This window comes from Ursus americanus, chromosome 14 (assembly GCF_024610735.1).
Source record: "Ursus americanus isolate L20-20 chromosome 14, mUrsAme1.1.p, whole genome shotgun sequence".
In the NCBI taxonomy this organism is placed as follows: domain Eukaryota; kingdom Metazoa; phylum Chordata; class Mammalia; order Carnivora; family Ursidae; genus Ursus; species Ursus americanus.
In genome coordinates, this window is record NC_142140.1 from 53,276,055 (window position 1) to 53,295,771 (window position 19,717).

General features: G+C 40.3%; 1 protein-coding gene across 6 annotated transcripts in view; it reads right to left on the bottom strand.

Moving 5' to 3' along the window:
• Nucleotides 1-5,414: 5,414 nt before the first annotated feature.
• LOC123777596 (zinc finger protein 177-like) overlaps nt 5,415-19,717 on the bottom strand; it is a 41,663-nt gene continuing 27,360 nt past the window's right edge. For 5 of the 6 annotated variants that reach the window (XM_087867297.1, XM_045774359.2, XM_087867295.1 and 2 more), the window contains 5 exons: nt 10,073-10,158; nt 9,323-9,449; nt 8,783-8,875; nt 8,199-8,281; nt 5,415-7,659 (listed from right to left, as the gene is read on the bottom strand). In XM_087867297.1, coding sequence (XP_087723423.1) covers nt 6,553-7,659; nt 8,199-8,281; nt 8,783-8,875; nt 9,323-9,449; nt 10,073-10,105 — 1,443 coding nt within the window. In that variant the 5' untranslated portion in view covers nt 10,106-10,158 and the 3' untranslated portion in view covers nt 5,415-6,552. The remainder of the gene's footprint in view (nt 7,660-8,198; nt 8,282-8,782; nt 8,876-9,322; nt 9,450-10,072; nt 10,159-19,717) is intronic. The other variant, XM_087867299.1, reaches the window with a different exon arrangement.

Here is a 19,717-nt window from a genome sequence, read left to right on the forward strand (position 1 = left end):
TAAGGGACGCCTGGGTGGCTCAGTCGGTTAAGTGCCAGCCTTCAGCTCGGGTCATGATCCCACCAGGTTCCTGGGATTGAATGCCACGTCGGGCTCCTTGCTCAGCAGGAAGCCTAATTCTCCCTCTGCCCCCTCCCTGCTTGTGCTCTCTCTCTCTGAAAAATAAATAAATAAAATCTTTTAAAAAAATAATTTAAGATTTTATTTACTTGAGAGAGAGAGCATGAGCAGGGGGAAGCACAGAGGGAGAAGCAGACTCCCTGATGAGTAGGGAGCCCTATGTGGGGCTCAATCCCAGGACCCTGAGACCACAACCAGAGCTGACGGCAGAGGCTTTTTTATTTTATTTTTTTTTAAAGATGTTATTCATTTATTTGACAGAGAGAGTGAAAGAGCACAAGCAGGGAGAACAGGGGGAACAGTAGAGGGAGAGGGAGAAGCAGGCTCCTTGCTGAGCAGAGAACCCGATGCAGGGCTCCATCCCAGGACTCTGAGATCATGACCTGAGCAGAGGCTTAACCACTTGAGCCACCCAGGTGCCCCCAAAATAATTTGTTTCTTGCCTTTAAACGTCTTCAAACTGTGTATATTGAATTTGTTTCTTACATTTATTAAAGACATTATTTTTTTGAACACTTTTATTTATTTGAGAGTGAGTGAGAGAGGGAAAGAAGGGCAGAGGGCGAGGGAGAAGCGGACTCCCCGCTGGGCAGGGAGCCCAGTACTGGGCTCAATCCCAGAACTCTGGGATCATGACTGGAGTTGAAGGCAGACACTTAACCGACTGAGCCACCCAGGTGCCCCTATTAAAGACATTTAAATCTTTAATCCTCTTAAAGAGTTTATTTTGCCATGTGGTATGGGGTAGTGGATCCAATTATTTTATCTCCTCCAGAAAAGATGGCCAGTTGTGGTACTGCTTACCAGTAAACTTTTTTTCACCTAGTCATGAAATTCCATCTTTATTAAATAAATTCCTGTATGTGCCAGTATAAGTTTCTAGACTCTTCTGTGCCAGTAATACTAATGCCCATATCATACTTTTTTTATTATAATAGCTTAATAGTAAGTTCCAATATTTAGTGGTAAAAATATAATGGCAGCTAATATATGTTGCACCTTACTGCTCTAGGTGCTTCAGGGACATGACATTTTTATGCTTCTAAGGATGCAGCTATACCATGATTTTTTTCTTTTGTTTTTTGGAACAGCTTTATTGAGCTATAACTCATATAACCTATAATTTGTGCATTTGAAACTTTAACATTCAGTTTTTTAAAAAAATTAAATCCCAGAGTTGTGAAACTAGCACAGTTTTAGAACTTTTTTTTTTTTTTGTCACTCCGAAAGAACACTTTGGCTGTCATAATCCCATTTTCCTCCTCTCTTGATGTGTAGGTAAGCATGAATGTATTTTCTGACTGTACACATTTGCCTTTTCTGGACATTTCATGTAAATGAAATCATAAAATCCTTTGCCAATAGCTTCTTTTCACTTAGCGTGTTTTCAAGGTTCATATGTGTTGTAGTGTATATATAGTGTATTTTTTATTGCTGAATGATAGTCCATTGTATGGATATACCATGTATTATTTACCGGTTGATGCACATTTGGGTTGTTAACACTTTGTGGGTATTATAAGTAATGCTGCTCTGAATAGTCACATATTTTTGTGTGTGTGCAGACATATTTTAATTTATCCTGCATATTGTATTAGTCAGAATTCTCCAGAGAAATAGAACATATAGCCCTGAACTTTTATGGTGAGCTCAGAAAGATCTGTTATGTACACACACATACAATGGACATAACATACATTATATGTACTTCTTATCTACACAAAACATGACTTTTATGTAAGGAACTACTTATATAACTATGAAGGCTGAGAAGTCTCACAATCTACCATCCCCAATCGAGAGACCTATGAAAGTAGGTGGTGCCGTTCAAACACCTGAGAGCCAGGCTGCCAACGGTGTAGATTTCAGTCCCCGTCTGAAAGCCCGAGAACCGGGAGCACCTAGAGCAGGAGCTCACTATCCCAGTTCAACAATCGGACAGAAAAAGAGAATTTAGTCATCCTCTGCTTTTTTGGTCCATTCAGGCCCTCAATCGGACAGGAGGATGTCCACCCATGATGGGGAGGGTGATATGCTATGGTCAGTCTATTGATTCAAATGTGAATCTCCTGAAACATGCTCACAGACACCACCAGAAATTACATTTAATGGGATAGCTAGGTAATTCATGACACAGTCTAGTTGACACATAAAATTAATTACCATAGGTATCTACCTAGGAGTGGAATTGCTGGGTCATAGAGTAACTATATATTTGACATTTTGAAGGAGTACCAGACTGTTTTCCAAAGTGGCTGCACCATTTCACTTTCTACCCATCCGTGTATGAGTTCCTATTTCCTGATGTCACTTGTTAATTTTTGTTTTTATATATTAGCTATCCTAAGTGGTGAGAAGTGATATCTCCTTGTGATTTGGGTCATTTTTCTACTGACCAGTGATGTTGATGACTAGTGGTGTCTTTTCATGTATTTGTTGCTATTTGTTATCTCCTTGGAGAAATGTCTCTTCAAAACTCTGGTCCATTTTAAAATTGGATTATTTTTTTATTGTTGAGTAGTAAGAATTCTTTATATATTCTGTACAGAAGTTGCTTTTTGCATATATGAATTGCAAATATTTTCTCCCATTCCATGGATTGTCTTTCACTTTCTTGATGTGTCCTTTGGAGTACAAAAGTATTTAAATGTTGATGATTGACCTCTGATGTACAAAAGATCTTAATTTTGATAAACTACAATTTATCTATTTTTTCTTTGATTGCAAGGCGCTTTTGGTATCACATATAAGAAATCATTGCCAAATTCAATGTCAAGAAGCTTTCCTCCTGGGGCGCCTGGGTGGCTCAGTCGTTAAGCGTCTGCCTTTGGCTCAGGTCATGATCCCAGGGGCCTGGGATAGAGCCCCGCATTGGGCTCCCTGCTCGGCAGGAAGCCTGCTTCTCCCTCTCCCTCTGCCCCTGCTTGTTTCCTCTCTCGCTGTCTGTGTCAAATAAATAAATAAAATCTTTAAAAAAAAAAAAAAAGCAGCAGCTTTCCTCCTATGCTTTCTTATAGGAATTTTGCAGTTTTGTCTTAATGGTTGATCCTTGATCCACTAGTTTTTGTATATAGTATAAAGTGGGATGGAAAGCAGTAACATTCCAGTGCTTCATCACATACGGTTAGCAGTGCCATTTGCACAGTCCAGAACTCTTAACTTCTCTTTACTCAGTACCAAAAGATATAGTTATTTATTTATTCTCAATTTTTGAAATAGGCTAAATTGAATTATTAAGTGGAGAAGCCACAGAGATAAGCACCTCTTTATTAGTTATGTTTATATAGTAAGTTTTAAACCTTGCAGGCCAATTTTAACACATACTGAGCCATATTAATTATTTTAACTAAGTGTCCATGGAATCACATTTTATCAAGGAATAAAGCCAAAGACCTTAATTTATTTTTCATTGTTGTCAGGGCATCTATGCTCAAGATGGGATATTTTAGGGCAATGGGAAATTGAGACACAACTACAATTGCAGTAAAGTAGACCTGTTTTCCTCTATTTTAATTATTTTTTTTATGATTATAGGAGGAATAATGTTTAAATTTAGTGGGGTCCCCAGGTATAACCATAATTTGAGTCCTTGTATTGATTACAATTTATGAAGCCTTGTCAATTAGTGTATTTTAGCAATGTTATGTTTAATTTAGAACTTACATTATAAAGGCGCAAAAGCCTTAGTGCCCCTTTTATCTTTTTGGTATGTAAATTTTAATATATAAATTTGTTACATATTTGTTATATATATGATAATTACATATAAAACTTAAGTTTTTAACATATAAACTTTACTATACAAACTAGGTTTTCAATTGGTTCAAATTATGGATCTTTGTTTTAATTTAGTTTTGTATTTTATAATTTACATATATACATCTATATTAAATGTTACAAATGTATATAATCTACTTTACCTTTTATTTTCTCCCCTGTATCTATGGGCTTATTTTTTACTGTTGTTTTTAAATGAGTAAGCAATTGAAGACTAACATTATGTTTCTTAGACCTGACAGTTACTTGGTACAGAAGATTTAAAGTTCCCATTCTTTGGGAAGGGAGGGATTACTTGTAGCCACGTAAAGCCCCTGCCGCTATACTTTTTTTCTTTTGATCTCTTATCTTCCCCCTTTTTTTTCTTTAGGTACTTACCTATAAACTCCTGATGGTCCTGAGTGGACCTCTGCTACGTGCATTGACCTCCCTTTCTAGACTGTCCCTTTAAACTTCAGAGGGACTGGAGTCTCTCTACAGGAGAGCAATATGGGGGAATCCTAATTTTATAGCATTTAGTTTTCAAGAAGATACTCTTACATATTGATAGGCAGTGGTACTCGAGAGCCCATGCACACTGACCAGGAGATTTACAAACTGGTTTGAGTTGAGAAACCTCCTGAGGTTTCTTAGCGGGAGCAGGGAAAAATGTTCTTACCCTTTTCCCTTTTTCATGAAACATGGATCTCATCCCCCACCAGGTAGGCAGGAGAACAAATCACGACAGAAGCAAAGCAAGGAACGAGAGACATATGTGAGGGCTGCCGCTGTCTTTGGCAGGGAAAGCTGCTGAGGACCTCCTGCTCTCTTTGTCCCCCACAGGAGATGTGGTAGCCAAGGAGATCCCCCTTGGTGTTCTGGGAACACCACCACATAGTTTTGAGGAGAGGTTGTTTCTGATTGTCCTTACATACTGGTAAGGAGAAAATGTTACTGGCTAGGTCAAGAGTCTGCATTTACACCTAGTGAATTATAACATTATTAGGGAAATGGGCCCTATATAAGAATGAAAGGACAGGGGTGCCTGGATGGCTCAGTTGGTTAAGTGTCTGTCTGCCTTCAGCTTAGGTCATTGATTCCAGAGTCCTGCGATCCAGCCCCAGATCAGGTTCCCTGCTCAGTGGCGAGTCTGTATCTCCCTCTGCCCCTCCCCCCTTCATGCTTTCTCTCTCAAATCAATCAATCTTAAAAAAAGAATGAAAGGACAATTAATCAGAAATATAAAATGAGGGGCGCCTGGGTGGCTCAGTCTGTTAAGTATCTGCCTTCGGTTCAGGTCATGATTCCAGGATTGAGCCCTGCATTGGGCTCCCTGCTCAGCAGAGACCCTGCTTCTCCCTCTGCCCCTCACCCTCCTCGTGCTCTCTCTCTCTCTAATAAATAAATAAATAAATGAAAATAAAATCTTAAAAAAGAAATATAAAGTGACTACATTTGTATGCATCTAGCTATAGTGCCTCAAAGTGAGACAATTTAAAAAAACAATCCGACTAGCCACAGTGATAGTGACACATTAATAAAGGACAAACGAGGAGAGAAGGTTTGTAATATAAATTTTAAAAACACAAAAGATTCATCCATCAGACACACTGATTATACCAAATAATTACAGATAGGCATTGTTTTCAACCATACTTAAAGGATTCATTAAACTTGACCACATATGAGATGTTATCAGTTAACTGAAATCCCTTGTAACAGAATCTTCCCTCCAGAGTGGTTTACATCAGTTAGGAGTTTATTCTTCTCGTGTTAGATGAAACCCAGAAATAAGCAACCCAAGGCTGGTACAGCCAAATAATACTGTATGTCCCTGTGTATAATTAGTAGCCTCTGACTATCATCCCCTTGGTCTGTTTTCTAGGAAAGAAAAAGAGATGAGACCCAGGGCAAATGGTGAAGAGAAAATGCAGCTGAGATACTCCCATTGCCATGGGCTTCTTTAGAACCCACAAGCAGTGACCTCTGCCTGTTTCTCACTGGCCAGAACCATGGGCTCATGGGCACTCACGGCAGCAAAGAAAGTTGAGAGAGTTCCTTAAAAAATTGTCCACACTGCCAACTTGAATACAATTGTAGTTTTGTTACTTTAGGAAAGGGAGGGAGGAATGGATCTGGGGATACTCATTGTATCTGACACATTGGGCCACACAGCAAGTCTCCAACAATTTTGTTTGAATAATGTCATACAGAATCCACATCATGAAGGCCACACATTTGTGTATCATCCAATTTAAATTAAAAATCTATAAAAACATAACTAAAATATGCAGAGTCTGCACATTAAAAACCACATTTCTAAATACCCTACAGGTCCAAGGCATCTTGATGAGGATTGGACATTTAGTACTAAATTATGGTGAAAACATCATTTATCAGAACTTTTGTGATGTAGATTAAGGGGAAATTAGAGTGCCATATAACCTTTAATACTCATCAGTTAACAAGCTGTCACACTTTCAGGATGAGAAACTCACTGATAAAAAGACAATCACAGAACAATAACATTTGTAAGATCGGTCCCAGTATAGTGTAAGTCAAGAATTGTGCCTCGGCTTTCTACATTGGTCACAACAGGGCTGCTCTTCAGTGTGAGTTCTAAAATGAGGAATGAGGTGTAAAGGCCCAATAAAGGCTTTCCTATAGTCATCTCACTCATACTTTCTGCCCAGTATGTATTCGCTTGTGCATTATAAGGTTAGTGCTGGTGCTGAATGCCTTTCCACACTGAACACATTGATAGGGCTTCTCTCCCGTGTGAGTTCTCACGTGTACCCTTAGGCACGAGGAATTCCTAAAGGCCTTCCCACATTCTTTACACTCATAGGTTTTCTCTCCAGTATGAGTTCTCTTGTGCACAATGAGGTAAGAGCCTGTGCTGAAGGATTTTCCACACTGACTACACTCGTAAGGTTTCTCTCCAGTGTGAGACCGTGTGTGTTTCTTCAGGGATGACTGATCGATGAAGGCTTTCCCACAGTCACTGCATTCGTAGGGTTTCTCTCCAGTGTGGGTTCTCATATGCTTCTGAAGGGATGAAGGAACAGTGAAAGCCTTGCCACATTCCTTACAGTCGTAGGGTTTCTCTCCAGTGTGAGTCCTTTTGTGCACATTAAGATGGGAGCTCTGGCTGAAGGATTTTCCGCAGTGATTACACTCATAAGGTTTCTCTCCAGTGTGAGATCTCACGTGCTTTTTAAGGGAAGACTGGAAAATGAAGGCTTTCCCACAGTCACTACATTCATAAGGCTTCTCTCTGGCGTGAGGTCTCACACATTTCTGAAGGGATGAGGAGCTGGCGAACGCCTTCCCATGCTCCTTACATTCCGAGCTTTCTTCCATGGTACACATTGTTTTGTGGACACCAAGGGAGGCTCTTTCTCCATGATCATGGCATTCACAGAGTTCCTCTCCGGTAGGTATTTGCACACGTACTGAAAAGGAAGGGTGTAAGCTGAAGGACATAAGACACTGATTACACGCATGAGATTTCTCTCCTGTGAGAGTCCTGAAGTGTTTCCTAGGGGATGCCTCTTCACTGAAAGCTTTGCCACAATCATTAAACTCACGAGTTTTCTCTCCACTGTGAGTACTTACATGACTGCTAAGAGTTGAGGGGTGGCCAAGGTCTTTCCCATATTCTTTATATTTGTAGCATTTCTCTCCCTCACAATATCTTGTACATGTAAAGTGATAATTCTTTCTGATCAATTTTCCACAATGATCAAATTTCAAGGGTTTCTTGCCAGGTTGAGTTGGTGCCTGCAGAACAAGGAGTAAGTGGTGACTGAAGACTTTCTCACTTTCTTTACATTCATGGGAATTTTTTTCTGTGTGGATTCTGCCATACATAGGAAGCACATGATTATGACGGACATTTTTACTATTTTCAGTGCATGGATGTGATTTTTTTTTTGCCCTATTAGTTCCTTCAAGTTGAATCAACTGAATGCTCTAACCCAGGATTCCATCATTCCTAACAAAGGGCATCCTAAATACAGAGTTTTGCCAATAATGAGTGAAGAATGAATTAACTGTGTATTCAATACTTAACAAAGGGATCATATTTAAATAAATGTTTGCTTTTTGGTATTCTCTGTGGGGCAGCAAGTGTTGAGCTTGGTTTAGAGATTTCTCTAATTTTATGAGATTCAGGAAGACTTTCCCGAGACAGCTTTCTGGGGAGTGAATGCCACCTGCCTCACTGTCTCGCCTCATTTGGAAGCTGGTGCTTTAACTCAGTGGCATTCAAAAGCTTCTCCTACTGTAAAAAATCAGAAATCATTCCTGGTGAATCTTACCGGTTTTATGCCATTGCAAGTTTTTTCCCCAGGAACATTCTGCATAGGAATTCCATCTTTTGATTTCAGTTGAATATCCCAGTCTGAAATTGAAAATTTTTGTAACTATTGGGATAAATAGGGGGGATAACAGAAAAAAGGAGGTGGGCACCCTATGGATTTGTTTTCAGTAACACTATATATGGAAAGGAAACGTGAAAGAGAAGATGTAACCTGTGACCAGAGGAGCTGTTGTAGGAACTTCGCTCTGGAAGAAGATGCCAATGATAGGAACAAGCAATGGAAATGGGAAGTATTTTACTTGGAAAAGATTCTGGAGGTTTGAGATAAGGAGATAAAGGAGAGTGTATTACCTGGAAAGCAAAGTAGGGAAAATGGAACAAAAAGTAATCAAGGAAACGTCAAATTGAAAGAGGAATTAAAACAGCTTTTTCTCAGAGACATAAAAATGTGAATGGATGGCAAGATGGTGAAAGACGGAAAGCTCACATTAACGGCCTTTCTCCCACAAACTGATGCTCCCAAATGGACCGTCCCTCACCATGGCTGCTCCATGTAATGACTCCTTTCTGCCTGGGGCTCACCTGTACAGGCACCTTGGAGAATTCCCCCCTCCTCTGTCCCCAGCGCTTCCTGCTTCACCTCTGTGATCAGACTGTGTTTGCAGAGAGGATACCCTGCTCATGGAGAAAGACACATGAGGTGGGGGAACTGGCAAGGAGACAAGAAATCTGTCCATGAAATGGATTCCAATACTTTGATATTAAGGGATTCTGAAGACAGGTAAGTAAAACTTCAGGAGTTACCAAAGAATCATATCCAAGCTCTTTTACAAGGTCCCCAAAACAGACACCTACACGTGGCCTATTCACAGGGAACTGACGTTGAAATCCAAGCCCAAGAGCAGATACATACTGCAAATTACCTAAATCTTGTAATAATAATGAAAATGAAATCAGTGTGATTTTACGGGAGGCCGTGAGACTGCCCCACAAGGGCAGGGGCCATTCATTTTGTGTTTATCATGTACTGCCATTCTTTTCACATATCCTGGAACACGATGTGAGGAAGGACCATCTGCTGCATGAAGAAATGAGAAAATGAAGGAATGAGGCCACTCTTACCCACGGAGGCCAGGTTCCTGTAGTTCTCCAGCATCACGTCTCTGTACAGGATTTTCTGAGCAGCGTCCAGCAGTGCCCACTCCTCCTGGGAGAAGTCCACCGCCACCTCCTCAAAGGTCACTGAATCCTGAAATCACACACACACTGTGGCTCAGGCAAGGCCCATCTCTAACAATGTAACAAAAGAACAGTGGGGGAGGCTGCCAGCACTGGGGAAGGAGACCAGCACACTGCAGGCTCACATGTGCCTGGAGGCCTCCCATTATCTGCCCCGCCCTGAGGCTCAGTTCTTGGAACTCTCTTCTTTCACTCTCCCTGCCTGGACCATCTCATCCGGACTCTTGCTTTCAGCAGCTTATCTAATACACAGTTGACCTGATCTTTCCACTACTAGGTTGTGAGGGCTCTTCCAGTCTTAGTCAAGATTGAGTGTAGACTGTACTGCAGGATGAGAAAAATACTTGGAAAATGAATGATTTTCCTAGTGAAAAATCTCTCTTGTCCTGCATAGCACCCAGCAGAATATGGAACTAATACTCAACCTGGAGAAAGATCTGGGAAAAAAAAGACATTAACAAATGTTGTAATAACAGAAGTCTTTCCTAAGGCATTCTTTGTCTCGTTCTAAGAGGCCCAGAGAACTCGGGAAGCCTGAGGCCAGCTCAGTTGAAGCTGTAGGTCATGGGCAAGAGCTGTGGCCTTTGGGAACAGCAATGATTTTTGGAAACAGAATAATTTCCTTTATAATACCTGTGACCAGGTTGTCAGCAATCCTGCAGCCATTCTTCCTCTTGTATGTCTCCCTCCTTACCAGACAGGGGTCTGAGCAAGCAGACCTAGAGAAGAAAGAAGCCATAAGAGTCTAGGCTTGACAGATATTCAACTCTTACAACCTAGAAGCTTCCTCATAGTAGCTTCAGAGGGACCACACACACACATACATACCCACAGTACAGTTCACTGTTAGGAATCTACCTCCCTGTCCAAGAACAACTAGGAATTAGGAATACAGTATGCACTTATTTTTAGTTTTTAAACTTTTCCTAGACTGAACTACTAAAAATATCTACACTTAATAGGCACTGTGGGGAGCAATGGGCCCCCCTAGTACCAACATGCCTCTTAAATGTCATTTGCCCATGAAAGAAACCAGGGCTCATTTGAGAAATAGCTGAGTCCAGTGTAGAACATGAAATGTTCAAGGTGAGTCTGCAACATCTTACAGCAGAAAGCAAAAAACCCAGCAAAGACTAATGGGGTTGTGTTAAAAAGACACAAGAGAAAACTTAAAAAAAGAGCTCCCCTGGGCTTAAGATGGAACAATTTAATAAATAATGACTGTGGTCTGTTGAAATCATCAAATCTAAAACAAATCATGAGTTTGTAATGATATTTTAAAACACCCCTTACGGTCAGTATTAGCAGAGGCCAGGATATCAACTCATAATGCTGAAAATTCTAAAAGGAAAGAATCAAGCATATATCCCTCTCTCCTTTGTGAACAGTATTTTATGATTGCCAAACTGTTCTGATGAGGCAAAGTTCTTTACAGAAGACTCATGCAAGCTTTATAAGAAGCCTCTTTTATTATAAAGAAAATGCTAGTCCGAAAGTCACCATTTCACAAGCATAGTAAATTAATGGATCATGGCAACGACAATCAACAGCTACTAAATTATTGGGTGAAAAGTGAATGGGGATGTTTATTTTTAACTTTTAATTCTGAAAAAACTCTCAAACTGAAAGAAAAGAAGAATGGTGTGAATATGATGAACTTTCACAGACTTTTCATCATTAAAATTTGCTTTCTCTGTTTCAGCATTCCATGTTTCAGCAAGAATTGAGAAGAATCTGTTTGAGGGGAAACAGCAGATGTCATGACCCTTTCCTCCTATATATCTGAGTGACACAGGAACTTGGACATTCTCTAACATAACCACAATGATCAAAATCTGGAATGTTTAACATGAATTTAATATTATTATGTAACATATACTCCACATGCAGAATTTTACTAACTGGTCCAATAACGTCCTTTATAGCAGTCACTTTGTAAATTTCCCATGTGGGACCATGCCCTCAAACCATAGTGTTTTTTTTTTTTTAAGATTTTATTTATTTATTGGACAGAGAGAGACACAGCAAGAGAGGGAACACCAGCAGGGGGAGTGGGAGGGAGAAGCAGGCTTCCCGCTGAGCAGGGAGCCTGATGCGGGGCTCGATCCCAGGACCCTGGGATCATGACTGAGCCAAAGGCAGACGCTTAACGACTAAGCCACCCTGGCGCCCCTCGAACCATAGTACTTTACTGTTCTTTAATCTGGACCCATCCCTCAGCCTTTCATCTTTCAAGAAATGAGGAGTCCATGTCAGATGTTTGACAGCCTCCACCTCAATTCTGGCTTGTCTGGCGTTTTCTCATGATTAGATTCAGAAAATTCATTTTTGGGTGAAGGATTACATGACTGATGCATGTCCTTTTCAGTGAGCCACTTCAGGAGGCACATGATCCAGTCTGTCTCCTTGCTGGTGATAACTTCAATCACATGGTTAAGGTGGCATGCCACAGGTTCTTCTATTAAGTAATCATTTTCTCCTGTTGTAATAAGGACTCTTATTAACTAGGGGTAAATGAAGACTGTATAAACAAGCTGGAGAACTTTATAAAGGAAGGATCAATCTGACACTGGAACTAGCTGATAAATCTTAACATCACAAAGTAGGTATCTGGATCGCATGGAAGTTCTGGTATGATGTAAGAAATAGCACTATCTGTGAAGTATTTTTGCCAAAAATTCCTGACAAATCCTTTCATGTAATTAGCAGTTTATAGAAGAGAGAGAAGAGAAGAGACTGAGGGACATGTTAAAATTACATCATGATGGGGCACCTGAGTGGCTCAGTCAGTTAAGCGTCTGCCTTCAGCTCAGGTCACCGAGCCCCATATCGGGCTTCCTGCTCAGCGGAGAGGCTGCTTCTCCCGCTGCCTCTGGCTCCCCCTGCTTGTGCTCTCTCTCTCTCTTGCTCTATCTCCAATAAATTAAAAATAGTAATATAAAATGACATCATGAAGATATAAACAGCCAAACCCAGACTGGAGGACAGAGCGGGAGGACTGCTACGGGCAAAGAGACTGGTTATGAAGTATAACAGCCCACTGCAGCATGTGGGACTCAGACAACACCAACGGTAAAAACACATTTTGAGACATTTCGGGGTAACTGAACACAGACTGGGTATTAGATGATACTGGTAAAGAGAAAAGCAGCCTGACATCCAGGAGCTGCCCTGGTACTGTCAGCTAAGTCTGTGTGTTCTCCCACTGAACATAAGCAACTTCACAGAACAGCAACAGCAGACAGGGCCGCTCCGAGACCATGACATACTAAGACTAAACCAAGGCCATTCTGTAATCATGTCTGAACACAAATGATACATAAACATTATCTAGGCCTAAAAAATGACCAAACATCCCCTCTTTCTGGCCAACATGAACCACTGCTGCTTCTTTATCAATTACAGCTTGCCCCTGGGTGTAGTCTTCCTTCCTTCTAGGAAGCTTTACAGATGAACCCAATCACAGAGTTGCTCTCACTTCCCGACATCTATCCCAGAACCCTCAAAAGCACCTGGCACGACAGGTGTACAATGCTATGTGTGCTTCCTTGCTGCAAGAAGTGATAAACCCAACTTGTGGAACTACATGTGTAGCCCAATTTGTTTAGCCAAAGACAAATAGAAAATATCAAGAAATACTATTCATTAGCGTGGTATGATAAGGTATTGTGATAATGCTAAAAACTTCCCATTAAACATTTATTTTCATTTGTGGGACTGCATCCTTAGTCTCTTAATCTGTAACAGTTCTCCCTGAAATTTTAGCTTAAATTTAAATAGCCACATGTGGATAGTGTATTAGATGGTCAGACTATGATGATCAAGATAGGTAAAATATTGGTAATTGTCAAAGCTGAGTGTTGATGAACTAAGGATTCACTATACTATTCTATTCTTGTGTATGCTTGAAAATTTCCATATGAAAAGCTTAAAAATTTAGAAGAAGGATAAAATAAAGACATTCTTAAGTAAAGACCTGAGAGAGTTTACCCATCAAAAGATCATCACTAATGTAAATTCTCGGTATTCCAGGAAATGGGAATTTATGCAACTGAAATGTTAAAAAAGTAGACTGAACAAAAATCAAATGGGTAAGACTAAGTGAAGCTTGATCATATAAAATGGTAATAATAGTATCTAATTTGTGAGATGGAACAGCAAGCTAGAACCCTAATACTGAATAATAAAAACACATAAATTTGGAGGGAGGTGATTGCAATTTTATGTTCCTTGTATTCTTGCAGGAGGGAATAGAGATGTTGATTAGCTTTTGACTTTAAGTGTGCCTGATAAATAGCAAGGGTGACCACTAAAGGACTCAGCAGATTTAACTCAGTCTAGAATAAAAAATGGAATGGAAAAAAAAAACTCAATTATTCCAAAAGTAAGAAAAATAAGCAGGAAAAAGAAAGAAACAAAGCAGGTAAAATAAAAAGCACAATGAAAGACAGTAGAAAATACTGTTATCAATAATCACAATGGATATACAGGTAAATGGATTAAACCTTACAGTTTAAAAGCAAAGACTGACATGTTAGATTAAGATGAATTCCAGCTCTATGCTCTTTCATGAGATGCATTTAAAACCAAAACAAGGGCATCTGGGTGGCTCAGTCAGGTCATGATCCCAGGGCCCTGGGACAGAGCTCCGCGTCAGGCTCTCTGTTCAACGGGCAGCCTGCTTCTCCCTCTCCCTCTGCTGCTCCCCTGGCTTGTGCTCTAATAAATAAATAAAATCTTAAAAAAAAAACACACACAGAAAGACTGAATCTCAAAACCAAAAATGATACACCAGGCAAATATTAGCCAAAATTGTTTGATTTCACACTTTTTAAACATAGGCTCTGTGCCCAGTGTGGAGCCCAATATGGGGCTTGAACTCACAACCGTGAGATCAAGACCTGAGCCAAAATCAAAAGATGGATGCTTAACCGACTGTGCCACCCAGGAGCCTCTGATTTCACACATTTTAAAACAAAAGGCATTGTGAAAGGCAACTACATTAGGATATAAGGTTCAATTCACTAGGAAGACATAAAGATTCTGAAGTTGTGCACACTCATAGTCTCATAAGAGCTAACAGAATTAAAGGAAGGAGAAACAAATCACCATCAGTGTCATAGACTCTAACACACTACTGTCAGTGATACAGAGATCAGCGGGGAAAAAAATAATAAAGACTTGAATAGTAACATGAACAAGCTTCAACTAAAACACTTATGAACACTATATTCAATAAATGGATACACATATTTTTTTTCAAGCACACGTGCAGTGTTTACAAAAACTAGCTCTCTTCTATAATATACAGGTAGTCTTAAAGCTTTCAATTTTAGTATATGTGCTGTCGATACAAGCACTAGTTTTAAAGCTTTCAAAGGATTTATATACAGATATTTTCCTTTAGCAAAATGAAATTCAGTTAAAAAAGAATATTATGTTGAGCCATATGACACTGCCATTTTTTTTTTAAAAGATTTTATTTATTTATTTGACACAGAGAGAGCAAGCGAGCACAAGCAGGGAGAGTGGCAGGCAGAGGGAGAGGGAGAAGCAGGCTCCCCTCTGAGCAAGGAGCCCGATGTGGGGCTCGATCCCAGAACTCTGGGATCACGACCTGAGCTGAAGGCAGACGCTTAACCCACTGAGCCACCCGGGCGCCCCAACACTGCCATTTCTATAGGTAAAAAAATGGTGAAAGTTAGCCGGTTCATATGGTTCAATCTAATATTAAAAGCCATACATTTGGAGTTCAGAGAACATCATATTTATGAATAACTCTGAATAAAATATATAATTAATAAATTAAATTGGAAATCAGAAAATACGTAATACTATGGTTATCGATCAGTTCTAAATACCAAAATTTGTAAGCTGCAGCTAAAGTAGATCTTAGGAAAAAAAAAAGTAAGCTTCATATACTTACATTAGAGAAAAATGAAGTTAAAGTTAGTCCAAGTTTCCAGTTTAAGAATTTAAAGAAAAAACTTAGAGAAAAAATTAAGAGAAAAAAAATTCCAAAATAAAAGAAGGAAAGTTGAAGGAAGGAAAAATAGGAAAAAAACCCAAAGAATTAGAAAACAAAAAGTAGGGGCACCTGGGTGGTACAGTCGGTTAAGCAGCCAACAACTCTTGGTTTCAGCTCAGATTATGATCTCAGGGTTGTGAGATCGAGCCCCGCCTCAGGCTCCAAACGGAGCACAGAGCATGCTTGATTTTCTCACCTTCTCCTTCTGCCCCTCCCACTTGTGCAGTCTTTTTCTAAAGCAAATAAATCTTAAAAAGAAACAAACCCCCCTAAAATTAGGTCCTTTGAAATTGATAAAATAGGAAGAAGTCATGCAAGATTATTCAAGAAAAGGGAGAAGGTTCAGAGAAAATTAAGAACCCCCCCAATTCTAGATGCTGCAGAGATTAAACATATAAGATATTATGATTAACTTTATGCCAATCAAGCTCAAAACTCACAGGAAATAAACCAATTTCTTTAGAAATAAAACCAAAAAATGACTCAACAGAAATAAAGTGAGTAGTGCTAAAATTACAAAAAATGAACTAGGCAGTGATGGCTATACAACATTGTGAATGTGATTAATGCCACTGAATTGTATGTTTAAAATGCTTATAATGGCAAATTTTATGTTTTCATATATATGTATATAACACATTTATGTATATAACGTGTGTATATAACACACATTATGTACACACACGCCATATATACGTGATAAATGTACACGTGTTTGACATATATATACATACATTTGTATACAGCATTTATTTATTTAACGGGGCCTGAACTCATAACCCTGAGATCAAGACCTGAGCCAACACCAAGAGTCAGACACCCAAACAACTGGCCACCCAGGTGCCTTATATTATATATATTTTTCATCACATTAAAAAAATGCAGGAAAAAAACCCAAAATAATCTGGGCTGACGCTGACCTTCTCAAAGAGATTTCAAGCCTCCCCTGCTCAAACAACTTACTGCCTGGATAGATATCTTTAACAAAACAAAATATAAGACAAAAAAAAAAAAAAAAGAGATAGGCATTTAAATTTACCCACAAAGAAAACACCATGCTTGGGTTGTATAAGTTGGTTCTGTCATTCATTGGAGAGAATTCCAATCTGTTTCAAAATTTTCCAGGGATCAGACACACTTATGAAGACTTCGGTTATACCACGTATTTGTATATTACTAAACATTAGTAAAGATAATAACTTACTGAATTTATAAAGCAAGAGTTATATATTTAGAAGGTTTAATTTATAAATTTAGGCATCGTGCAAAACTCCAGAATTGTGCATGACCCAAAATGTCATGTTTGCATTTTGATTATTCTGTTCCAATATCTTATACAATTACCACCTGGGAGAAAGGGGAGAAGATGGACATGCCTTTTTTATAACAATTTTACAGAACAGTTTAACTTTACCAAAGGGATTACCTTGATAAAGGGTATAAAGGGAAGAAGAACGTTCTTTGTGACTGGTATAATATTGACATCAAACATTACACAGCCATGATTTTAAAAAAACCAAAATGATAGGCAAATCTCATTAATAAACAGATATAAACAGCCTAAAGTTCAAACCAAATATATCAATAAATGACAATGTTAATACATCAGAACCAAGTTGCATCTATCCCAGGAATACCAGAGATGCTTATTAGAAAATCAATTAATATAATGTTTTATTCATAGATCAAAGGAGAAAACAGTGTGATCATCTCAATGACATAGTAAAAGTGTTTTGTAATAGTCAACATTTCACATAACTTAAAAATAATCTTAACCAGCTCTATTAAAAAACACAATTCAAGGGGCGCCTGGGTGGCTCAGCTGGTTGAGCACTGCCTCTTGATTTTGGCTCAGGTCATGATCTCAGGGTTCTGGATGGAGCTCCCCCCTGCCCTCTGTAGGGAGTCTGCTTCTCTCTCTCCCTTTACCCCTCCCCCCTTGCTCATGCTTTCTCTCAAACAACATCTCTAAAAACAAAAACAACTAACACAAAATAATCTTAGTAAATAAAGCAAAGAAAGGATAGAAATAAATGTCTTTAACTGGAAAATGTATCAGAAGGCAGAACATCTAACTTCCTAGTGGTAAGCTGAGGGCCTTTATTTTGAGACATGGAAAAAGACAGAGGTGACTCCTCTAGTCAAGTCTGAAGTCTTAACCAGTGTTGTGTATTAGGGAGGGTTGGGGAGAAATGCGAGGTGGGGAGGTGGGGACAAGGACAGGGAGACATAACAGGGTGGAAGATTACAGAGGAAGAATAAACCTGTCATTACTCATAGACGATATGAGCGTTATGTAAACATCCAAGAATCTACAGGTAAATTACCTGAGAACCAAAGAGGTCTGCAGCTTGCTGCAGAGTGGAAAACAAACACTCTGAATGTCCAAAATAGAACAAGCTCCATGGACCGGGGCGGTTGGCAATACCTAGAAATACTACACACGACCCAACAACTTTACCTCTAAAAATCGACCCTGGTGCAGAAATGGGAAGAAATACGCACAAGCCCGTACAGAGGGGAACAACACAATCGTCCGTCCACAGGGGACTAGGATGCATCTGCAGAAATCCAAGCCAGGTGGGGGGTGGGGGGAAGACCTTTGTGAAGTGATGAGTATTTCAAGGTAATGCCGTTAACGCAGAAAATGAGATACAGAAAAGGGCATTTTCTTGTGGAAAAATAACTCTAATTTGGGGGAGAATTTTTAAGAGACGCGTACAGGGGCTAGGTTGAAGGCTTCGCCGACGCACCCTGACCGCACCACCCCACCTGCCTCCTCGCGGGGCCCGACGTCCAGAGTGGCCGCGGGTGGAAGGGGGTCGAGGCTCAGGAAGGAAAGGCAGGGACGGCCGGGACCCCCGGTGCGGAAACGCGCGCGACGAGGCCCGTAAAAAACGCCGTGGCCTCGGAGCGGCTGCGCTGGGAACCGTGCCCTTGACCTCTCCCCAGTCTCGCACAGCCCTCTTCAGCCCGCAGAATACACACCTGGGGTACAGCCAGGAGAGGTAGACCACCAATGGGCAAAAACACGGGTCTGTTTCCGTAGCAGCCCCGGAAGAGGGCACCGACCAGGCGCGCTTCCGGCCTCAGCCTCGGCCTCCGCCGGCGCGAGTTCAGAGACTGGGGCCTCCAGCGCGGCCCTGCTGTGCAGGAGAAGGACTGGGAGTCACTGCTGGGTAAAAGTCCAGGAAAGAAGTTTTTATTCCCTTAAAAAGGGAGGGGGGGGGTTGCGGGTCCTGGCTGGCTCAGTGCGTAAGGCCCGGCACACTTGATCTCGGGTGGTGAGTTCGCGCCCCACCTTACGTGCAGACATTAAAAAAGAGTGAACGGGCAACACGAAGAGTGGAGCAACTGCTCTTCATCACAGAGCGGTCTTTGACGCTATACGATCTACCCAAGGGGAAAAAGTAGGAGTTCCCCAACACTGAAAAAGGAGCTGAGCGGCAAAGGAAAAAGGGGCCTAAAACCTCACTTCTAAACTATTATGCATTCACTTATGAAGTCACGGCCCCTCCTGTCTTCCTAACCAAAATAAGCCCCCACCGAGGTCGGACTCAATTTAAACAATTATATCCTGGTATTTAAAAACAAAAAGGAAAACTTAAGACGCTGGGTCTCAATCAGCGGTTTAAGTTACCCACCAAGAAATGGTATTTTATTAGGGCCCCAAGGATTTAAATCAGCATAAACGGAGTCCATGATCTAAAAGTGAAAATCCCAATCTGGTAGAGGAAAGGGGGGTTTTAGGTCCTTTGGGGTTGTTGTTCCTACATTTAGAAACTCCAAACTCAGGATTTAAAAAAATCTCCATAACCCCCTCTCTGTGACTTTTCCTGAAACCCCCATGAATAAAACATCTGCCCAGACACCGAAGGATTTAAGAATTAAGAGAACCATCATTACTATTTAATGAAGCTACCCAGAAGTGGAGATCTGTGGTTAACAAGAAATCTCAATCCCTTCCTGGTGGGCTTGTGATTCTTAGGCAGATGGCTCCATAGTAACACCAGCCAGTAAACAGAAGGCCCTTTAAGTGCTAGGAACCTAGTTACTAATATTAAATTTATAGATTAGAACCATGTGTTTAAAATGGAAAAATTTCCAGCACCTGGCTAGCTCAGTTGGTGGAGCATGGGACTCTTGATCTTGGGGTTATAAGTTCCAGGCTCATGTCCGGTGTAGAGATCACTTAAATAAATTTAAAAAAAAATTCAAAAATGTAAAATTTTCGATCTACATTTCCCTGA